General features: G+C 30.7%; 2 protein-coding genes across 3 annotated transcripts; both read left to right on the top strand.

Moving 5' to 3' along the window:
- Nucleotides 1-288: 288 nt before the first annotated feature.
- On the top strand, nucleotides 289-5,054 carry LOC144997286 (organic cation/carnitine transporter 7-like). The gene is made up of 6 exons (XM_078957147.1): nucleotides 289-556; nucleotides 1,260-1,528; nucleotides 1,656-1,893; nucleotides 2,229-2,742; nucleotides 3,426-3,628; nucleotides 4,731-5,054. The coding sequence occupies exons 2-6, from the start codon at nucleotides 1,260-1,262 to the stop codon at nucleotides 4,977-4,979; spliced, it is 1,473 nt and encodes a 490-aa protein (XP_078813273.1). The 5' UTR covers nucleotides 289-556; the 3' UTR covers nucleotides 4,980-5,054.
- Nucleotides 5,055-16,132: 11,078 nt separating this feature from the next.
- LOC144997252 (auxin efflux carrier component 5-like) lies at nucleotides 16,133-18,582 on the top strand. 2 transcript variants are annotated; one of them, XM_078957114.1, is made up of 5 exons: nucleotides 16,133-16,802; nucleotides 16,983-17,068; nucleotides 17,224-17,381; nucleotides 18,094-18,170; nucleotides 18,361-18,582. In XM_078957114.1, exons 1-5 carry the CDS (start codon nucleotides 16,153-16,155, stop codon nucleotides 18,434-18,436), a joined length of 1,047 nt encoding a protein of 348 aa, XP_078813240.1. In that variant the 5' UTR covers nucleotides 16,133-16,152; the 3' UTR covers nucleotides 18,437-18,582. The 2 variants fall into 2 exon arrangements, with proteins under 2 accessions (XP_078813240.1, XP_078813241.1); XM_078957115.1 differs by lacking the exon at nucleotides 18,361-18,582 and having other exon boundaries at nucleotides 18,094-18,174.
- Nucleotides 18,583-18,859: the final 277 nt, after the last annotated feature.

The raw sequence follows: 18,859 nt of genomic DNA, 5'->3' as shown, positions 1-18,859 counted from the left end.
ATTCCTAATTTTTTTTATTATTGTATAATTAAGAAAATGTAATATAATTTAAAAGAAATTAAAAGGATAAAATTGACGTGTAACTTTTTTAAAGACTAAACCATAAAGTATTTCAGTTTTTAGACAGATGTTGCAAGTTTTAAAAAAAAAAAAGGTTGGATTTTATCAAAAACCACAAAGACCAAATTTGTAGTTCAGTCAAAAATCAATAACTTTGATGTTTGATTTATATTTCTCTAGAGTAATTGTTATGCGGCACGCAATCGTAAGAGGACAAAATCGTCATTCCACAAAATTCAACGGACGTGGGAAGGGTCGTTTGGGTTATAGCGTGTGTTTCTGGTACAAGTGTCTCCATGACTCCATGTTTCTATTAATCAAATCCCCAAATTTCACTCTTCTTTTCTACAGCATGAGATTTGATTCAATGCTTCGTCAACCATCTAATTTCACAATCTCATTTTGATCTGATTTTATTTTTAACAAAACCCTGCTCTTATCGTACTTGGAGAGTTTTCGGATTTTCTATGTCAATAGAACAACTTCGAACACAAAGGTAATCACTCGATCAAATCAATTTCCAATTGCAGGTTCTAAGTTTCTAATTTCTTTTTCTGATTAATTTCGTATATTTTTTTTAGATTCCCTGTCGTATAATTGTGTAGAGTATGATGACGCAATATTAGTTAGTATCGTAACTCATTAGCTGTTTTTTCTTTCTTCAAAAACTGATTTCAACTAATGATGGAAGCTGACCATTTTCTACCATTAAGATAAGAAGTTAAGAACTGTATGTTAAGTGTTTTGCATTAAAATCTTCAGAAAAGTCTATGATAATTATTTGGAGTATATTCGTATAGGTGTTGTTAACAATATAAATACCTATAGAGAAGGACACGTAGATGTGTAATTATTGTATGACCCATAACAGATAAGATATGATAAGATATTGATGATTATTATATTTACCTAAAGTTTGACTGAGGGTAATACTTATATATTCTCTTGAAAACCTTGATCAATGATATGAAAATATCAATATTAATGATTTTGTTAAGTTTACTGCAAATCCACATTGATGTTGATTTACATGTGCTAGGTTTGACATCAACAGTCAACACAGCCTTTTTATTCTGCTAAGATTGTTTGCAATATGTTTTGTTAAAAATATGGCTTCAATTTAACAGAATTGCATAATATATTCTGTTTGTTTTGAATCTTATGGTTATCTTGTGCCATGTTATAAAATCAATTTCCAGATGGGAGATGTAGGGTTTTCATATACATTGGATGAAGCACTTTCTGCAATTGGATTTGGGAAATTCCAATTTATTGTGCTTGCATATTCTGGACTCGGATGGGTAGCAGAAGCCATGGAAATGATGCTTCTCTCTTTTGTTGGACCAGCCATTCAACCTGAGTGGGGACTTTCTTCAAGTCAAGAGAGTTTGATATCAACTGTAGCTTTTGCTGGAATGCTGATTGGAGCATACTCATGGGGTGTTGTGTCAGATTCTTATGGAAGAAAGTAAGTTCCTCAATCAAAACTCTGGCTCAGGCTGGTGTAAGAACCCTATAAATTGGTGTAAGTGAGTTTAAGATTACATAAAAACAAAAAAACCTTGAAGTGATTGAATTATCCTTTGGGTTTTCAGGAAGGGATTTCTTGGTTCAGCTATAATAACAAGTGGAGCCGGATTTTTGAGTGCTTTTGCTCCAAATTATATATCATTGTTGATTCTACGTTTCTTTGTTGGTATTGGTTTAGGGTGTGGACATGTGTTTACATCATGGTTTCTTGAGTTTGTTCCTATTCCAAATAGAGGAGCTTGGATGGTTGTTTTTTCTACCTTTTGGACTGTTGGAACAATCATGGAAGCTGCACTTGCTTGGGTATTCACCTTCAACTATATCATCATTTCGTATTATTACCTGTGCCTATGCCTGTGCCTGTGCCTGTGCCTGTGCCTGTACCTGTACCTGTACCTGTGCCTGTGCCTGTGCCTGTGCCTGTGCCTGTGCCTGTGACAAAAAAAAAAATTAATTTTGCATACACCCAAAAGGTGGAACACGGGCTTGCTCTCGATTTCTCATACGTGTAAAAAGACGTAAATGCCCTCATCATGGAAAATAGCATTAAAAGCGTGTTTAGTCTTGTCCAATGTAACAAACGCAACATTAAGCTTTTATAATCTTTATGTGTAGCTTCTAATTTGATTATGTTTCAGTGGATCATGCCTAACTATGGTTGGAGGTTGTTACTTGGATTATCTGCAGTTCCATCTCTTTTGGCACTAGTGTTTTATCCTCTTGTGCCAGAGTCTCCAAGATACCTTTCTACACAAGGGAGATTAACTGAGGCATGTTATATTCTCACAAAGGGTGCTCAACTCAACAAAAAAGAGCTTCCAGAAGGCTTACTTGTTTCTGATCATGTAAACAAGATAGAAACTGATGATGAGTTATCTGAAAGTAGCTTATTACTCTCCTCAATTAGAAATAAAACCAGTGATTCACAAAGAAGATCATCATCTGTATTCATGCTTTTTTCTCCAAAGTTGATTAGAACAACGGTTCTTCTATGGTTTTTATACTTTGGCAACACGTTTTCTTATTATGGAATTATACTTTTGACTTCACAATTAAGCATTGGGCAAAGTGAATGTGAGCAACCCACTTTGCTTGCAGAAAATATCCAGGATTCCAGTCTTTATGTAAATGTATTCATCACCAGCTTAGCAGGTATCCTAGATTTTTTTTTTTGGTTTAAAAATATTTGAGCAATGAGGACACATTTATGAAGTAGAACGAAAAAAGAGATGAGGGTAGATTTGTAAAAAGTTAGCACTTAATGGTGAAAATCTCATTTATCAAACTTTCTTTTTTAAGCAAAAACATTAATAGGTTTTATGCAGAAAAGTCCCATTATTTTGGATTTTTTTTTTTTTTTTTTTTGATGAAGTCCTTTTTTTTTTTTTTTGAACAGAAAAGTCCCATTATTTTGGGAAAATCACATAATCTGTCAATTCCTATTAAAATAAAACTTGGGTATTTCCTATTAAAAAAAAAAAAAGGACTTTTTCATTAATTTGGGCAAAATGTTAAATAATCGTGACTTTTCTGTTAAAAAAATCTTTTTTAGGACTTCATCAAAAAATTTCCCAAAATAATGGGACTTTTCTGCATAAAACTCAAACATTTATATATAGCCTCCAAGATTAAGTGATGTCACATTAAGTTCATGAAGTCAAAAAGAAACGACAGTATTGGTATAATTGAGTATATTTTCCAAATAACAATGTCTTAACAAGAATTTTTTTTTTCTTTTAAATACAATATTGTAAGAAAAATTTAAATGAAAGTATGTTGCTATTTCTTGCATTTAGCTATGAAGCCTGATGAAATGACATGGGTATATTTTGCAGAGCTTCCTGGGCTTGGTATAGCAGCTTTGATATTAGACAGAGTAGGGCGTAAGATTTCCATGGAAATTATGACTGTTGCAGGATTCATTCTATTATTGCCACTTGTTCTCCATCAAAATGCAATATTAACAACAATCTTTCTATTTGGGGCTCGTATGTTCATTTCAGCAAACTTCATTGTTGTCTGTATTTATGCTCCTGAGGTATGTATGATGCATGTGTTTCATTATAAGGTTGAATGAAAGGAAATAGCATCATACTTTTATTTTTTTATTAAAGCATTCTACTTTCATTTTGTCATTGTAGTTTTGATAAGTCTATCCATCTATAGCAATGTCATCCACATACAAAGCAATTTTCCCTGCTATAATTGTGTAAATTTTTTAAAGTATAATGTTGTAATAAGGTAGATTTTTCAAAGTATGAGGACTTAATAAGAAAATAAATAGGAAGTATAATCTTGTAATGGAAAGAAAATGAAAGTGTGATGCTATTATTAAACACAAATAAGTGAATGGTATTTTGAAAAAGAAACAACTTCCATACGCATCCCATTAAAATTGTAACAATTTTCATCGATCTTCCATGAAAATGGAAGCATTTCATTTATGGGAAGTTTTGATACTACAGTTACCCATATTTTCCTTTGTTATCTTTTCAAAGTTGGATACAGTTTAATCAAATATTGTTTTTTTCATTGAAGAAAGGGTTAATATTATAAATGACTTTATATATATTGTGTTTTTACCTGATTAAACCTCAACTTTATTTTTTTTTCATGAAAAAGACCTTGCAATTTTCCATTTTTTCGATTTGGCCCTTTTAGCAGTTTTTTTCCGACAAAAACTGTCAAACATCTGGTTTTTTCAGAAAAACGAAAAAATTCAAGGTCTTTCTCAGGAAAAAAAAGATCGATTTATAACGTCTTTTATGATATTGACCCTTGAAGAAATAGAGTGCATATTATTTTACCTTGATATGATCAAATACAAGACTTAAATGAAATTCATTTATTTGTTTATTATAGAATCATAATTTAAGTTTTCTCTTATTAGATAATCGTACTTGAAATATCACTGCTATAATTGGTTAGATTTTGCAAAATACAGTGTCCAAAAAAACGTTAGTACAACGTCTATATCAATAAAATAAAAAAGTCGGAAAGTAGAATATTGTAAAGGAAATAAATGAAAGTAGGATGTTATAATAAACAAATACATGAAAGTTAAAGTAGTTCGCTAAGTCTTGCATTTAGTTTTTGTTTTCTTATACAATTTTGTTTTTGGGGGGATTTTAATTTTATAGGTGTATCCAACAAGCTTAAGGGCAACAGGAGTGGGAATAGCAACAGCAATAGGCAGAATAGGGGGAATGGTGTGTCCTTTAATAGCAGTTGGGATGAGTAGTAATTGTCACCAAACACTCCCTGTTATCCTCTTTGAGGTTACAATTCTTCTATCGGGACTTTGTGTTGTGTTGCTTCCATTTGAGACCAAAGGGAGGGAATTAGTAGACGTTATAGATTTGCCTGTTCAAAATGTGCAAGTAGATTAAATTTATTTATTTGTAAATTAATTTCATTTACATCCAATAATCAACTTTAAATAAAAATCATACACATTTTGAATATCTTAGGTAGTTTTATCAACAATGTTGTTTTATCTTAAAGGTGTATTGGTAATTGGTAGCGCTTAATTAAAGTGTCTTTTTCAACGATTTGGTTTCATGTTTCTTTGTATGCAAATATTTATGAATGTCTAGTATGGTTTCCTTAAGAGGTAGAAGAGAACGAAAACCGCCGATTAAAATGTTGTCATTGGTGTTGGTGGGCAATGATGTAGCTGAGGTGGTGGCTGATGGTGGTGATGGGAGGCAGAGAGTTATGGGTGGGAGCGTGTTAGGGTTTTATTTAAATGGCGTTTGGTATGTAGTAATTAAAGAGATATTGGAATGAAGCATTATCGTGAAATGAAAAATTGTTTGATTGCCATAAATAATGGAAAGGATATTGATACGAAAGATTTTAAGTTAGTCCGTTTTTACTACTTTACCCCAATATGGATTTTTTTTTTGTGGAAAAAAATGGACCTACTTTAAGGTTATTGTGTCAATATCTCATAATGGAATGGTGTTTTTTTTTATTGCTAAAAAAACTCATCTGATGGGACATCTGATGGGACGCGTGTCCAAGCATGTGGGTGTATTTATGGACCACACATATGTTACATCATTGAAGGTTTATTTAAGATTTCTTATTTTTTTTCCTTCGATTTTAGAATGAAATAACATATATTTATAATTTTAGTTACATTTATTCATATAATTTTCAAATAGAATGATTTTTTTTTTTTAATTTTCAAACTACAATTATTTTTCTCTTTGTTTTTTATTTATAGTTATATTTCAAGATTTCGTTGCATCTAATTTTTTTTATTTTATAACTGTTTAGAACTCTTTTTGAACTATTTGTTATGCATATAATATGTATTTTGAACTAAATAAAATATGTGTAATTTATTTAACCATTTATTTTTCTTTAGTTAAAGTTTATTATTATCAAAAAGATGTTTTTTCCCTTTTCTTATAAATTTTACACTACTTAGGTTCATATTTATTGATAAAAATACATGTTATTTCATTCTTCTAGGCTAAACAAACATTACAATGGAATATAATGATCTATTTTATTACTTTGCTCATTTCGTTATCTACTCATTTCGTTATGTTGTCAATTCCGTCTTTTGGTTATTACATTCCATCATTGCAAAAACGCCTTTAATTTTATCTATTTTGGTCTTTGTGTTTTTCTACAATGATAAATTGAGAGAAAAGATAAAATAAATGGATTTTTAGTCTTTTTTTTAAATAAAAAATAGAAAATGGTATTTTAGTCACATATAAGGTCTATAGAAGGGTAATTTGGTAATTTTATAAAAAGAATGTGGTGGTTGATGGGTGAATGTATGAGAGAGAGAGAGAGTCCATTTAATCTTTTTTTTTTAATTGCAACTTATTTTTAAAAAAAGACGGGTAACGTGGCAATTTTATATTTATATCACTCTGATATTGTGGTGTTAGTCATAAGGCATCCCATGCAAAATTTCAAAACCTTAAAGAGCACACAAATTATATATATATATATATATATATATATATATATATATATATATATATATATATATATATATATATATATATATATATATATATATATATATATATATATATAATAAATTGAGAGGACACTTGAGAACAAGACTCTTTTGGATTTTCGAATTTGACCACAAAACTTTCAGCCTTTTAGATTTTGACCACATAAGTTTTGGTGTTCATATTTTGCTCCTTTCCCTTGTATATATTCTTTCGCCGCTATTTCTTCTTTATCAACGACTCAGTCCATATACTTCTCTAACCTTTTTCATAACCACCGACTGGCCACCAAACTTTTCCCTTTTTAGACTTTTACCACTTCATTTTCACTCTCAGCCTCTTATGACTTCATCTCCACTGTATCCCCCTCTCTCTCGACAATCGATTTTCTTCCACTCCTGTCGTTTTCTTTGTGCCCTACTATTCCAAGTCCAATCTCAGGCCTCATCGGTAAGGTAAGGAAGTAACACAACTTCAAACCTAGTAGCCAAAGTTAGAACCGCTTACTACCATCGTCGATTTTCTATATCTGGTCGTCGGCACCATCAAACCCAACTTTTCATTGGGGTTTTATTTTTGTCGCAAGTTATGTTTACAGTTGTTGCGCACACCAACTGCTCGACATATTGCTCCAAAGAATAATTATCTTTTTTACTTTTTTTTAGCTGCTTTGATTTATGTGGGTTTATGATGTTTTAGTTATATCAGTTTCTTTTTTTAGTTACTTTGATGTTGATTGATTTATAAATGATGTGGTGATGAAGACTATTGTTGCAGTTTTGCCCATTCAAAGAAAACGACATCAACGAAGACGGACAAAGGGATGGGGCATAGAATCAGATTGAGGACAAAAACGAAGACGAACACTGTACTGACCTTTAATCACAGTTCTTCTGCTTTGTCGGTATATTTTACATTTTTTTATCAAATCGGCTATACTGTGCAACCTTACATGCCTGCTATTATTTTCAGATTATTCCCATTTTTTATTTGTTGATGACAGATGTGTACCCATTTCATGCCATTATATAATGTTTCATTTCATGGAGAAGGAAGTTGATTCTTGTTTTTAAAATTCTAATGTTACAAAATATTATTGCAAATGTTTTCATATGTTCAATACAGGTATGTGGCGATTTATGTTTTTATAACCTGCGACTTTCTAGAAATTTATATGTTATAGCAAATGGTAGGTTAAAAATAAAAAGAAAATGTTATTTTTCCTCTTTATTTTGGAAACTAGCATTTTTCTATGTGAGTATTTGTTGTAAAAAAATTGCACCCAAAACGCTCACACGATTCTTACAAAATTACGGTAAAATTATAAAAGGTCAAATAACCATATTTTACCCCCAAACTAATACACCCACCATCATAACCTACCATACAAACTATTGCTACAACCATCAGAAAGAGCCACGCCATCATCCAAATAGACTTACACAACATAGCTAATTTATCCTACAACAATTTAATGACACTCACAAACTGATACATACCTCCACGTCAATTATCAAAACCCACCTCCCAACTTAAAATATTATATAAGAAAATACCCAATCCCCCAACACATGTACACAAGAAAATACCAATCCCAGCCAAAAAACCAAGAAAATGAAAAACAAAGAAGTCGAAAACGTCCTGCAGTCACTTATCGCCTACCTCCCTGAGGTAGGAGATTTCATGGAAGCAGTCTAAACTAGAATTGAAGAAGGATTTACCACATAACAGAGTACAGTGACGACAGTTATGAAATTTTGATAAACATACTTGAAGAAGCCAAAGTTGAGGACCTCTCCATGCAAGACAATATCTCCTTTATGCTTGGATCAATCCACAAAAGGATTGGAAAATACAAACATGTAATGAAGGAGGCGTCGGATAAGTAGAAGCTAACACTAGACCTACTTTCTATCAATGTTTTTATTCAGTAGGTTTAAACGAATGTAATGAACTCCGTCTTCACATTAAATAAATAAGACTTGACGCCACTTTCTGCATACTCCCGATTGAAAAAAAATATGAATGCACGTCTTCTAACCCAACCCATTAAAGAAATGACAAGTGAAAACATGAAAAATTCCTCTAATTTTTCGTTAATTCTTAACAAATATTATCAATATATTTCAAAACCACAGCAGAGATACAGATAATTGATAATCCGAAGAAAATCATCAAAAACTTACCAACCCCGCAAAGCAGGGGATCCTTTACTAGTTCAAAATTATTATAAGGACTTGTAATGGTAATTTTTACCAACCACGACCATTTATGTAATTTTGTCTCAAAATTAATATAAATACATAATCTATTAAGAAATATCTAAGTATGTTAATATATATATATATATATATATATATATATATATATATATATATATATATATATATATATATATATATATATATTAGTTTATAACCCATGGGAACCACGGTTATAAAATTAATTAAACTTTAATAGTTAAAATTTAAAATTATTAATAACTTATTTTAAATAAATTATTAATTAAGAGATATTTTTAGTTATATAAATTATAATCATTGATTTAAATAAATATGTAAAATTATATCACTTTATAATATGTATTAATTTTATTTTAATTTTTATTTTAATGTTCTTAATTTAATGTAATTAGAATGAGAAATTTAAAATTTGAAATTTGAAATAGAAAATCAATATGTTGACAAATGGTATACATTAATTATAAGACATAATAAGGTGAAATATGGCAAAAGAAAAATAAAATTTGCATTAATTATAAGATTTAATATGGTGGCACATGTCCAAAGGAGATTTAAAACTACTCTTTTATTAGAATAAGTATATATATATATATATATATATATATATATATATATATATATATATATATATATATATATATATATATATATATATATATATATAACTTTCCTATTATTAAAAAAGAGGAATTAAAATAATAATAAAAAAAGCTTGATTAAATAAAAACTAAATTATAATTTTGGTCCATGTGTTTAGTTGTTTTTTGTTTAAGTTCAAAAATGAATTTTTTAAGGTGGTCCTTGTCATGTCATTTAAAAATAAATAAATAAAGGGATAATGGTTTGAAAGGGTATTGAACTTTCGATTTTGTTCACATTTAGTCACTAAATTTTTTTTCATTATCTATTTGCTAATGAATTATTGAAACTGTTCACATTTTACCCTTATGACCGGCAAAAAAAAAAGTTTAATGACTAAATGTGAATAAAGGTGAAAGTTCGTTTCCCTCTCAAATTATCCTAGTATTATACCCCGAAAAAGGTATAAAAAACGAAAAACGACACCAATATTATATGTATAAGTTTTATGTTATAAAACTATGCAATACTATATATAAACAAATTATCCTAATATTATATGTATGAATTTTGTGTTATAAAATTTTGCAACATATAAATTGACATACATTAAACCATATACATTGTTTATAAAAGAATACATACATACATACATGCATACATACATACATACATTGATACATTATATATGTTGTTATACTCCATGTATTGACATATAGTATATTTACTCTAAAAAAACTAGGATATCAAAATTTTCATATTACACATAACATACATTTAGAAGTATTTTTTAATATTATTATTCTTTTTAATTTTTCTTATGTAACTTGTGTTAACATATATATACATATAGTTGAAAACATACATACGGTCATATATATATATATATATATATATATATATATATATATATATATATATATATATATATATCCATATTATATTACAGTTTCAAAAGTAATCACGTATGTAAAAAGTTATTATAGGAATTCTCCCTCGTTAGTTAGAAATTTTTTATTTTCATTTTTTTCATTTTAACAACTATATTTTAAAAATAAAATGGTATAGTATTAATTTGTCGGTAAGTTTAAATCATCTTATTTTCATTAAAGAAGAAAAAACGATAAAAAGCAATATGGTATTTTTACTTTAAACATACACAAAATAGTTTTTCTTGACCAATTTTGTACACGAAATGCACAGAGTTAAATATAAACTAAAACTGCCCAATGAACTAACCAACAACATCTGAGAGAGGAAAAGAAGTTGATTCTTTAATGAAACTAAGCAGCAACATCAATTTTAAATCTATTATCAATAACTATTGGATTTACATTAAGGATATTGTCTTCATAAAGATTTCAAGCTAACTTGCATCAGCTCAAACATGAAGTTGAGCATCGATATTCAGATAGAATCAAAACACCCTATTAGTAGCCAATAATATTAGAGTAGGTGTCTAAGATCAAAACTAAATTAACATAACTTTATGAACTAAAAACAAAATACTTTTTGGATAGCCCTTAATAGCTAGAAATTGTTAGGAACAACTTAAGGAGCGTGATGAAATAATTCGTTTTTTATACCATTTTCGGGGTATAATATTAGGATAATTTGAGATGGAAACGAACTTTTAATTTTGTTCACATTTAGGTGTTGTTTGTTTTTTTGGAAAAAACCTCTTCAAACCTCTTACTGATGCGCGGCGCAGCACACGCGCAGCACTTTTCATCTCGCAGCTGTTTGTTTTTTAAAAGTCTTTTAAGTCAAAAACCTCTACGCAGGCTCTGTTTGGCGCAGCACTTGTACTGCCTCTTCTAACCTCTTCCAACCTCTTCTTCTTCTTTTTTTATTGCTGAAATTTTGATTATATGTTATTAAAATTTTATTTCACATTTTTTTTCCGTTTTTTTTTCGTTTATTCTTATTAATTTATTTTTTATTTTTTTATATTCAATAATGATAATTTCTTGATGAAATATCATTATTTTTTACTAAAATATCTTTATTTTTTGTTGAAATATCATTCTTTTTTACTGAAATATCATTAATTTTTACCGAAATGTTATACATTATTAAATTTTACGTATTAAAAAGCTATTTTCGGTTTATAAAATTAGTTTATTTTAATTTTTTAATATCTGCAGCAGTATGCAGATGTTAAAAAAAACAAACACGCTTCTTATTATAATCTGCAGTCGTTTGGTCCACCTCTTCTACTGCAGAGGGTTGCAGAGGTGGTCCGCAGACTTCATGAATTTTTGCTTCAGAAAATCAAACAGCACCTTAGTCACTCAACTTTTTTCCATTATGTATTTGCCACTAAACTATTGAAATTGTTCACATTTTACCCTTATGAACAGTTGTTACCGATCATAAAGGTAAAATATTAATAGTTTCAATAATTCAGTAACAAATAAATAATAAAAAAATTAACGATTAAATGTAAACAAAGTCGAAAATCCATTACCCTTTCAAGTCATTATCTCTAACATCTTTCAATCGTGTGACCTTTAAGACCATATTCTTTTACAAACATCAAACATGTTATTTTTATTGTTATTAGAGCAAACATATAATGACAACATAAAAATAAGAAAATTTTCTTAAAATACCATTACTTCGTTCTGAACTAATCCAACATCGAACCCTGAGGACATAATTTCTAGTACTAGTGAAGTGCAAAATTCAAAAAAATTGCATGATGTTTTTGGACTCGTTCTGAAAAAGAACACTCGGCATTATTTGATTTTCCTCTAATCGGCAAATGGAAATGGTTATAAATAATTTCTAACACACTAAGTAAATTTTGCTTAGTGGCTAGACATCGACTAGAAACAATGAAACATCATGATATATATATATATATATGATGATATCTATAAAAATTTTGACTCCTAGCTGATATAATAAGAGAAAAAAAATTGCATGATGTTTTTGGACTCGTTCTGAAAAAGAACACTCGGCATTATTTGATTTTCCTCTAATCGGCAAATGGAAATGGTTATAAATAATTTCTAACACACTAAGTAAATTTTGCTTAGTGGCTAAACATCGACTAGAAACAATGAAACATCATGATATATATATATGATGATATCTATAAAAATTTTGACTCCTGATATAATAAGAGAAAAAGAGGAAAGAGGAAACCATCCTTGAATCAACGGTTGTTGGTTTTTGAAATCAAGAAGGCGCCCACGATCCCCAAGCACTAAAAGAACATACGATTCGCTTTCTTCCAATATAGAAATAGTTGTGCACATTGGCACTTCAACGGGGATAAACCTTCAATTCATGTTATAATAATTAATAGGGTAGTGTTTTCGACTTTTGGGTTGAGTGATGTGCATGTGCAATATTGAAAATTGGCCACTAGCTCAACACTGTTTTTTCCAAACCGATATTATTTAGGATCGATAAAACTGCACAAATGGTTCCTGTGGTTTGCTGAAAATTGTCACTTTGGTTCAAAAATGTTTGGACTAGCACCAGAGGTCCAAACTTTTCATTTTGTTGCGAATTTGGTCCGATTTTGTTTGAAATTTTTTATAAAGACGATTTTGCCCCTGATTATTTAATATTTTGAATTTTCTTTTATTACAACAATTAAAAAGAATTAAAATTAAAAGAAAAAAGAAAATATTATCTCTCCCTCTCTCTCTCTCTCTCTCTCTTTCTCTCTCTCACCCATCTTCTTCTTCTTCCTCAAGAATGCTGAAGAATATCTTCCGCCACTTCCACAATTCGACCGTCGTCCTCCACCACCATTGTTTGATGACCGCCTGCCACAACCACAATTTGTCATATCCATCTCCACCTAAATGAAATCAGATGAACACACACACAAAATCAGATCAAATGAACACACACACATAAAAATGAAATCTGATGAGCAAACACAGATCAACACAAACATCCATCGATTTTTCAACAGATACAACACAAACACACACACACACATACAAATTAAACACACACACAAACTCGAACAAGATAAACGAGAGATTAAACACACAAACACCACAACAGATCTGAATAGCTAGGGTTTCAAAAAACTAGAAGGACATCAGTCGAGTTTAGCGCCAAACCTTCATCGGTGTAAGATCTGAGAAGGGTTCGTAAAGAAGTTGTAGAGAGAGGCGATTTGAGAATCGAGATCGTCGGGATTGCTTCGAACAAAGATGAAGTCGTTTTAGCATCAGAATCTTCCTTCTCTAACCTTCTATCACCCCCAATAAAAAAACCCTAGACACACACAGGTAGAGTGCCAATCTCTGCAAATTTGGTCTCCGATTTGGCCTTCTCATCCCCGAGCGATTGTTAGAAGAGAACGACAGTAGACCACACGCCTCCGGTGTTGGTTTGAAACAGGAAGAGGAATCGAAAACAAGGTTCATTTGGGGGTCCCGATGAGGTGCCACGAGCAACAACAATAAAGAAGAAGAGGTCCTCGGTGGGTTTTGCTCGACAGGAGAAGAAGAAGAAGAAGAAGAAGAAGAAGAAGAAGAAGAAGCGGGTGTGACGGTTGGTTCGAGAGAGAGAGGTATGAGAGGCGAGGCTAGAAGGGGATTTCCGGGGAGTGTCGATCGATCACAAGGTTGTATAACCTCTGGTGCTCGTCTGCTTTGGAGAGAGAGAGAGAGAGAGAGAGAGAGAAAGAGAGAGAGAGAGAGAGAGAGAGAGAGAGAGAGAAAGAAAGAAAGAAAAAGAGAGAGAGAGAGACAGAGACAGAGTATGTTCTTTTTTCTTTTCTTTTAATTCTTTTTAATTATTATAATAAAACAAAAATTAAAATATTAAATAATCAGGGGCAAAATCGTCTTTATAAAAAAGTTCAAACCAAATTGGACCAAACTTGCAACAAAATGAAAAGTTTGGACCTCTGGTGCTAGTCCAAACATTTTTGGACCAAAGTGGCAATTTTCAGCAAACCACAGGGACCATTTGTACAGTTTTGTCTTTAGGATCCCAAACATCCTCCAGATTGTTTTATGGTTAGTTGAGCATAAGTACTTGATTCATTTTCATTGGCGGCCTTCTCGGGTTTAGAAGTGTTCTCAAGATTTATACTCACTAGTACAGAAAACATTTGTTGATGCAGTTAAAATGATTAATTGGTGTGGGTATCGAACAACATCAACAAATATCGCATCATAAAAAACCCTTCTTTATTGGTTATAAAACCGCCTCAAAAAATAGCAAAACCGCACTAACAAATATACCTGGAACAATACAAAATTGAACAAAAAAAGTATCAAAACCGCACCAACAAATCTTTGCACTATTAAATACAGGACCACACCATTAAAACAATTCGCATCATTAAACAAATTCTATTGCAAAACAACCTAGAGAAGACAACATCAACCGATTTAAGAAATCAACCTCAAAGTGATCCAGTAATCTACCAACAGTTGCTTATGACAATATGTACAAGAAATTGTTTATGCAAGGAAATAATTAATTTGTAAGCTATAATCACCAAGTGGAAACCCAAACATAAATCGGATGCCTTTTATTGACAGATTAAGAAGCTGTGATCTTTACATCTGCCCACAAGAAGTGGTGCTTGGTTCAAAACAAATATCTAAGCAAATCTATCAGGAAAAAAAAACATATGTTCAAACTAGTTGAAGAGAGAACAAAACTGAACATCAGGGAGATATCTCGTTAGAACTTATTGCACATGAGAGTTCTTCAAGAAAAAGGTCAATGCATGGATCTTTACATCTGCCCACAAGAAGTGGTGCGATTTTGGTCTACCGCATCAATAAAGGCGTTTGTGATTCCTTTTAATGCGATTATATGAAAACCACACCAATAAATATAGTAAGGGGAAATGACTTAAAAGCCCAACGAAGTTTCCAAACCGTTTAAAAAACTCCAATAATATTTTGTCTATTCAAAAAAACCCAACAAACTTAACATTTTATCTAAAAAACCCAACTAAGTTACACTTTATCAAAAGTCAAATAAGAGAACCAGATGACGTGGTTTATTACCATATCGGAAAATGACTTGTTAGACCAACGAAGTTTCCAAAACGTTTAAAAAACTCCAATCATGTTTTGACTGTTCAAAAAAAACCCAACGAACTTAAACAAAACAAAATTGGAATTTTCTGAACGGTTTGAAACTTTGTTGGACTTTTTAGACAAAAGGTTAAGTTCGTTGGATTTTTTTGAACAGATAAAACATGATTGAGGTTTTTTGAATAGTTTGGAAACTTCGTTGGGCTTTTAAGTCATTTTCCCATATAGTAAATGATGCGGTTCTATGTTTGTTGATGCAAATCTTATTTAATAATGCGGTTTTGAATATAAACCGCACCCAAAAAAAAATAGGCATCGCACCATTAAATCGGTTTTCTACTAGTGACTAAATTTAGAATAATATTTTGTAGGAAAAGCTTGATTCGAGTGAAATGCATTTTTAATACCATATTAATTATGTCACAGAAAGCTTTAAGCATCATAAACACAAAGGGAAAGAAAAAATTGGAAAGCTTATATTTCTAGTAGTGGGAAGAACATCAATCCACCCACATATATAAGGAATCAAAAACCAGCAAAGGTTTTGGAAAAAATAAACTTAGTGGAGTTGCATAAAGATGCTACGTACTAAAACTCCTCCGTTCTTTCTCCCATCCAACTTGGTTAGTGTATTCTTTGTCATCTCTACCAGCACTATATATAAACAAATTAACGTATTCTGAAAGCAAAATAGAAACAACTCACACACGCTAAATTAAAATGATAGGGTGGGAAGACATCTACAAGGTATTAGCGTCAATGTTTCCGCTATACGTAGCACTAATCTTAGGGTATGGTTCAGTGAAATGGTGGCACATGTTCAAACCAGACCATTGCGATGCCATAAACCAGCTCAATTGCTACTTCATTATGCCTCTCTTCACATTCGACTTCACAACCCGAGTAAATCCCTATAAAATGAACTTTCGTTTCCTAGGGGCAGATGTCATCTCCAAAGCTGTCATCATCATAACAATCTCATTATGGGCAAAGCTTTCTACTAAAGGAAACTATCCCTGGTCAATCACAAGCTTCTCCTTGTCTACCTTGAATAACACACTTGTTGTAGGCGTTCCCCTTATTGGAGCAATGTATGGGCCTTTTGGAGAAAACCTTGTCATCCAATCCTCGATTTTGCAATTTACGGTTTGGATAATAATCCTACTGATGATGTACGAGTTCCAAAGTGTAAACAAATCCTTGACGAATGACTCAACAACAGATGATCTAGAAGGCCATACCGAGGAGGATGCGATAACTACAAGGCCATCGCTTTTGATTTTAATCAAGATTGTAGGGTTTAAGCTTGCTAAAAACCCTAATGCGTATGCATGCATCCTTGGGCTTGCATGGGCACTTGTATCGAACAGGTGACTTGTTTTGTATGCATGCATGATTTATATACGTAAGGACAATTGGTTATTAGGCACTAATCATTATTTATATATATGGCGCACCAAATTAACATGCATGCATATTAATTGATTTATTATTTCTTGTATAATAATTAATCTATATCGTTTGCATTTATGATGACGATCGATCTGCAGGTGGGATTTGAAAATGCCAACTATTGTGGAAGGATCGGTGCTGATCATGTCAAGAGCTGGTTCAGGTGTTGCCATGTTTTGCATGGGTGAGAATTTAATTTTAATCCCGTACGTTACAATTCTGCATATGTTTGTGGCACATCCTCTAGTTCATGAATTTATATGAAAAGTAAAGAAATTAATATATAGTACTCTAAAAAAAAAGGAGTTAATTGCTAAATTTGGACAATAATGCATGCAGGACTGTTCATGGCATTACAACCCAAGATAATTGATTGTGGTGCGACTCTAACTGCATTTGGGATGCTACTGAGGTTTGTGGTAGCACCAGCAACGATGGCTGTTAGTTCTTTTATTATGGGTTTACGAGGTGATGTCCTTTGTATTGCAATTATTCAGGTAAACATAACTTGAAGATCTATATATATATATATATATATATATATATATATATATATATATATATATATATATATATATATATATATATATATACTCTAGGAACGTAAATCTTTAATCATTTTCATATAAATTCATTCAAACTATCACAAACATAATGGATCATACTTTACAATATATATATATATATATATATATATATATATATATATATATATATATATATATATATATATATATATATATATATATATATATAAAGACAGAGAGAGAGAAAGAGAGAACTAGATTCAAATGTGGATTGATATCTATTATACGGACGTTTGGATAATGTTATTCTGTAAAAATTACAAATAAAATATATTGTTTGATAATATGAAGACGTTCAATCTTATATAATTATTGTAATTATTATGCATTTTCACTAATTAAATCGTCTATAAGGTTATTATAAATTTTTTAATTATTCTCATTCTGTCAGAATGTTATCAGGATGTTTATTGAGTCATATTTTGTAAGAATTAAAATAAATAAAAAAGCAATGCATAAGAACAAAAATGAATTAGAATTAGTGAGAATCCATCAAATTAACAATAGTTCTGTGAGATTGATCGTATTCACATTATCAAACAACATATTTTCTTATATTTCTATTTATATCAAGTTCTAACCTCACAATCTTGTTTGTCTCTACTGTTACTTTTCTTGTAAGGCTGCACTACCACAAGCCATTGCATCATTCGTGTTTGCCAAGGAATATGAACTGCACACAAGCGTGCTTAGCACTGCGTAAGTTTTTTGTTAAGTTTTTGTCTTAAAAGTTATTTGACATGTTATTACAGTCGTATATTTACAACTTTCTCATTATTCTGGCCAAGAGTACTGATTATACTAAGTGATGATTTTCTAATTTATTTGCAACATTATCATTATTTTGGCTAAGGATGATTTCTAATGTATTTTCCATGTTATATTTCAGGGTCATTTTTGGCACCATAGTGTCTATTCCTTTGCTGATATCATATTATGTTGTACTTGACTTGTTAAATAAGTGATATTGTGGTTATTGTTGATGAAAGTTAATTTTACATGCGGTTAGATTGTTTGTGAAAGTTTTTCCCAGGTATCGATAAGTTTTGATTCAGTTGATCAATTCAATTTGTAATCCATTCAATCTTACTCAAAATTTAGAAATGTATTTTACATTTTATTTTAACAAAAGTTGTATTCTAAATCTAAATCATTGCTTATTTATTGAATCAATTTACTAGAAATAAAAAAAACATTAAATTAAAAGTACATAAGAGTATCCACAATGCATTGAACTCCGTAGAGTTCAATGGATTGCCACATCATCGTTTTACAATCCTTACAACTCTATTATATTTTTTTTTAAGTTCAATAGAATGTTACAAAATGCAATTTGTAGTAAATATTTAAGAATTAAAACTTTCCTTTTTCTCATTGAAGAGTTTAAT

The sequence above is a fragment of the Lactuca saligna genome, chromosome 5, assembly GCF_052625555.1.
Source record: "Lactuca saligna cultivar CGN05327 chromosome 5, ASM5262555v1, whole genome shotgun sequence".
Taxonomy (NCBI): Eukaryota; Viridiplantae; Streptophyta; class Magnoliopsida; order Asterales; family Asteraceae; genus Lactuca; species Lactuca saligna.
Note: the sequence above shows the minus strand (reverse complement) of the source record. Positions and strands in the feature narration are given on the sequence as shown.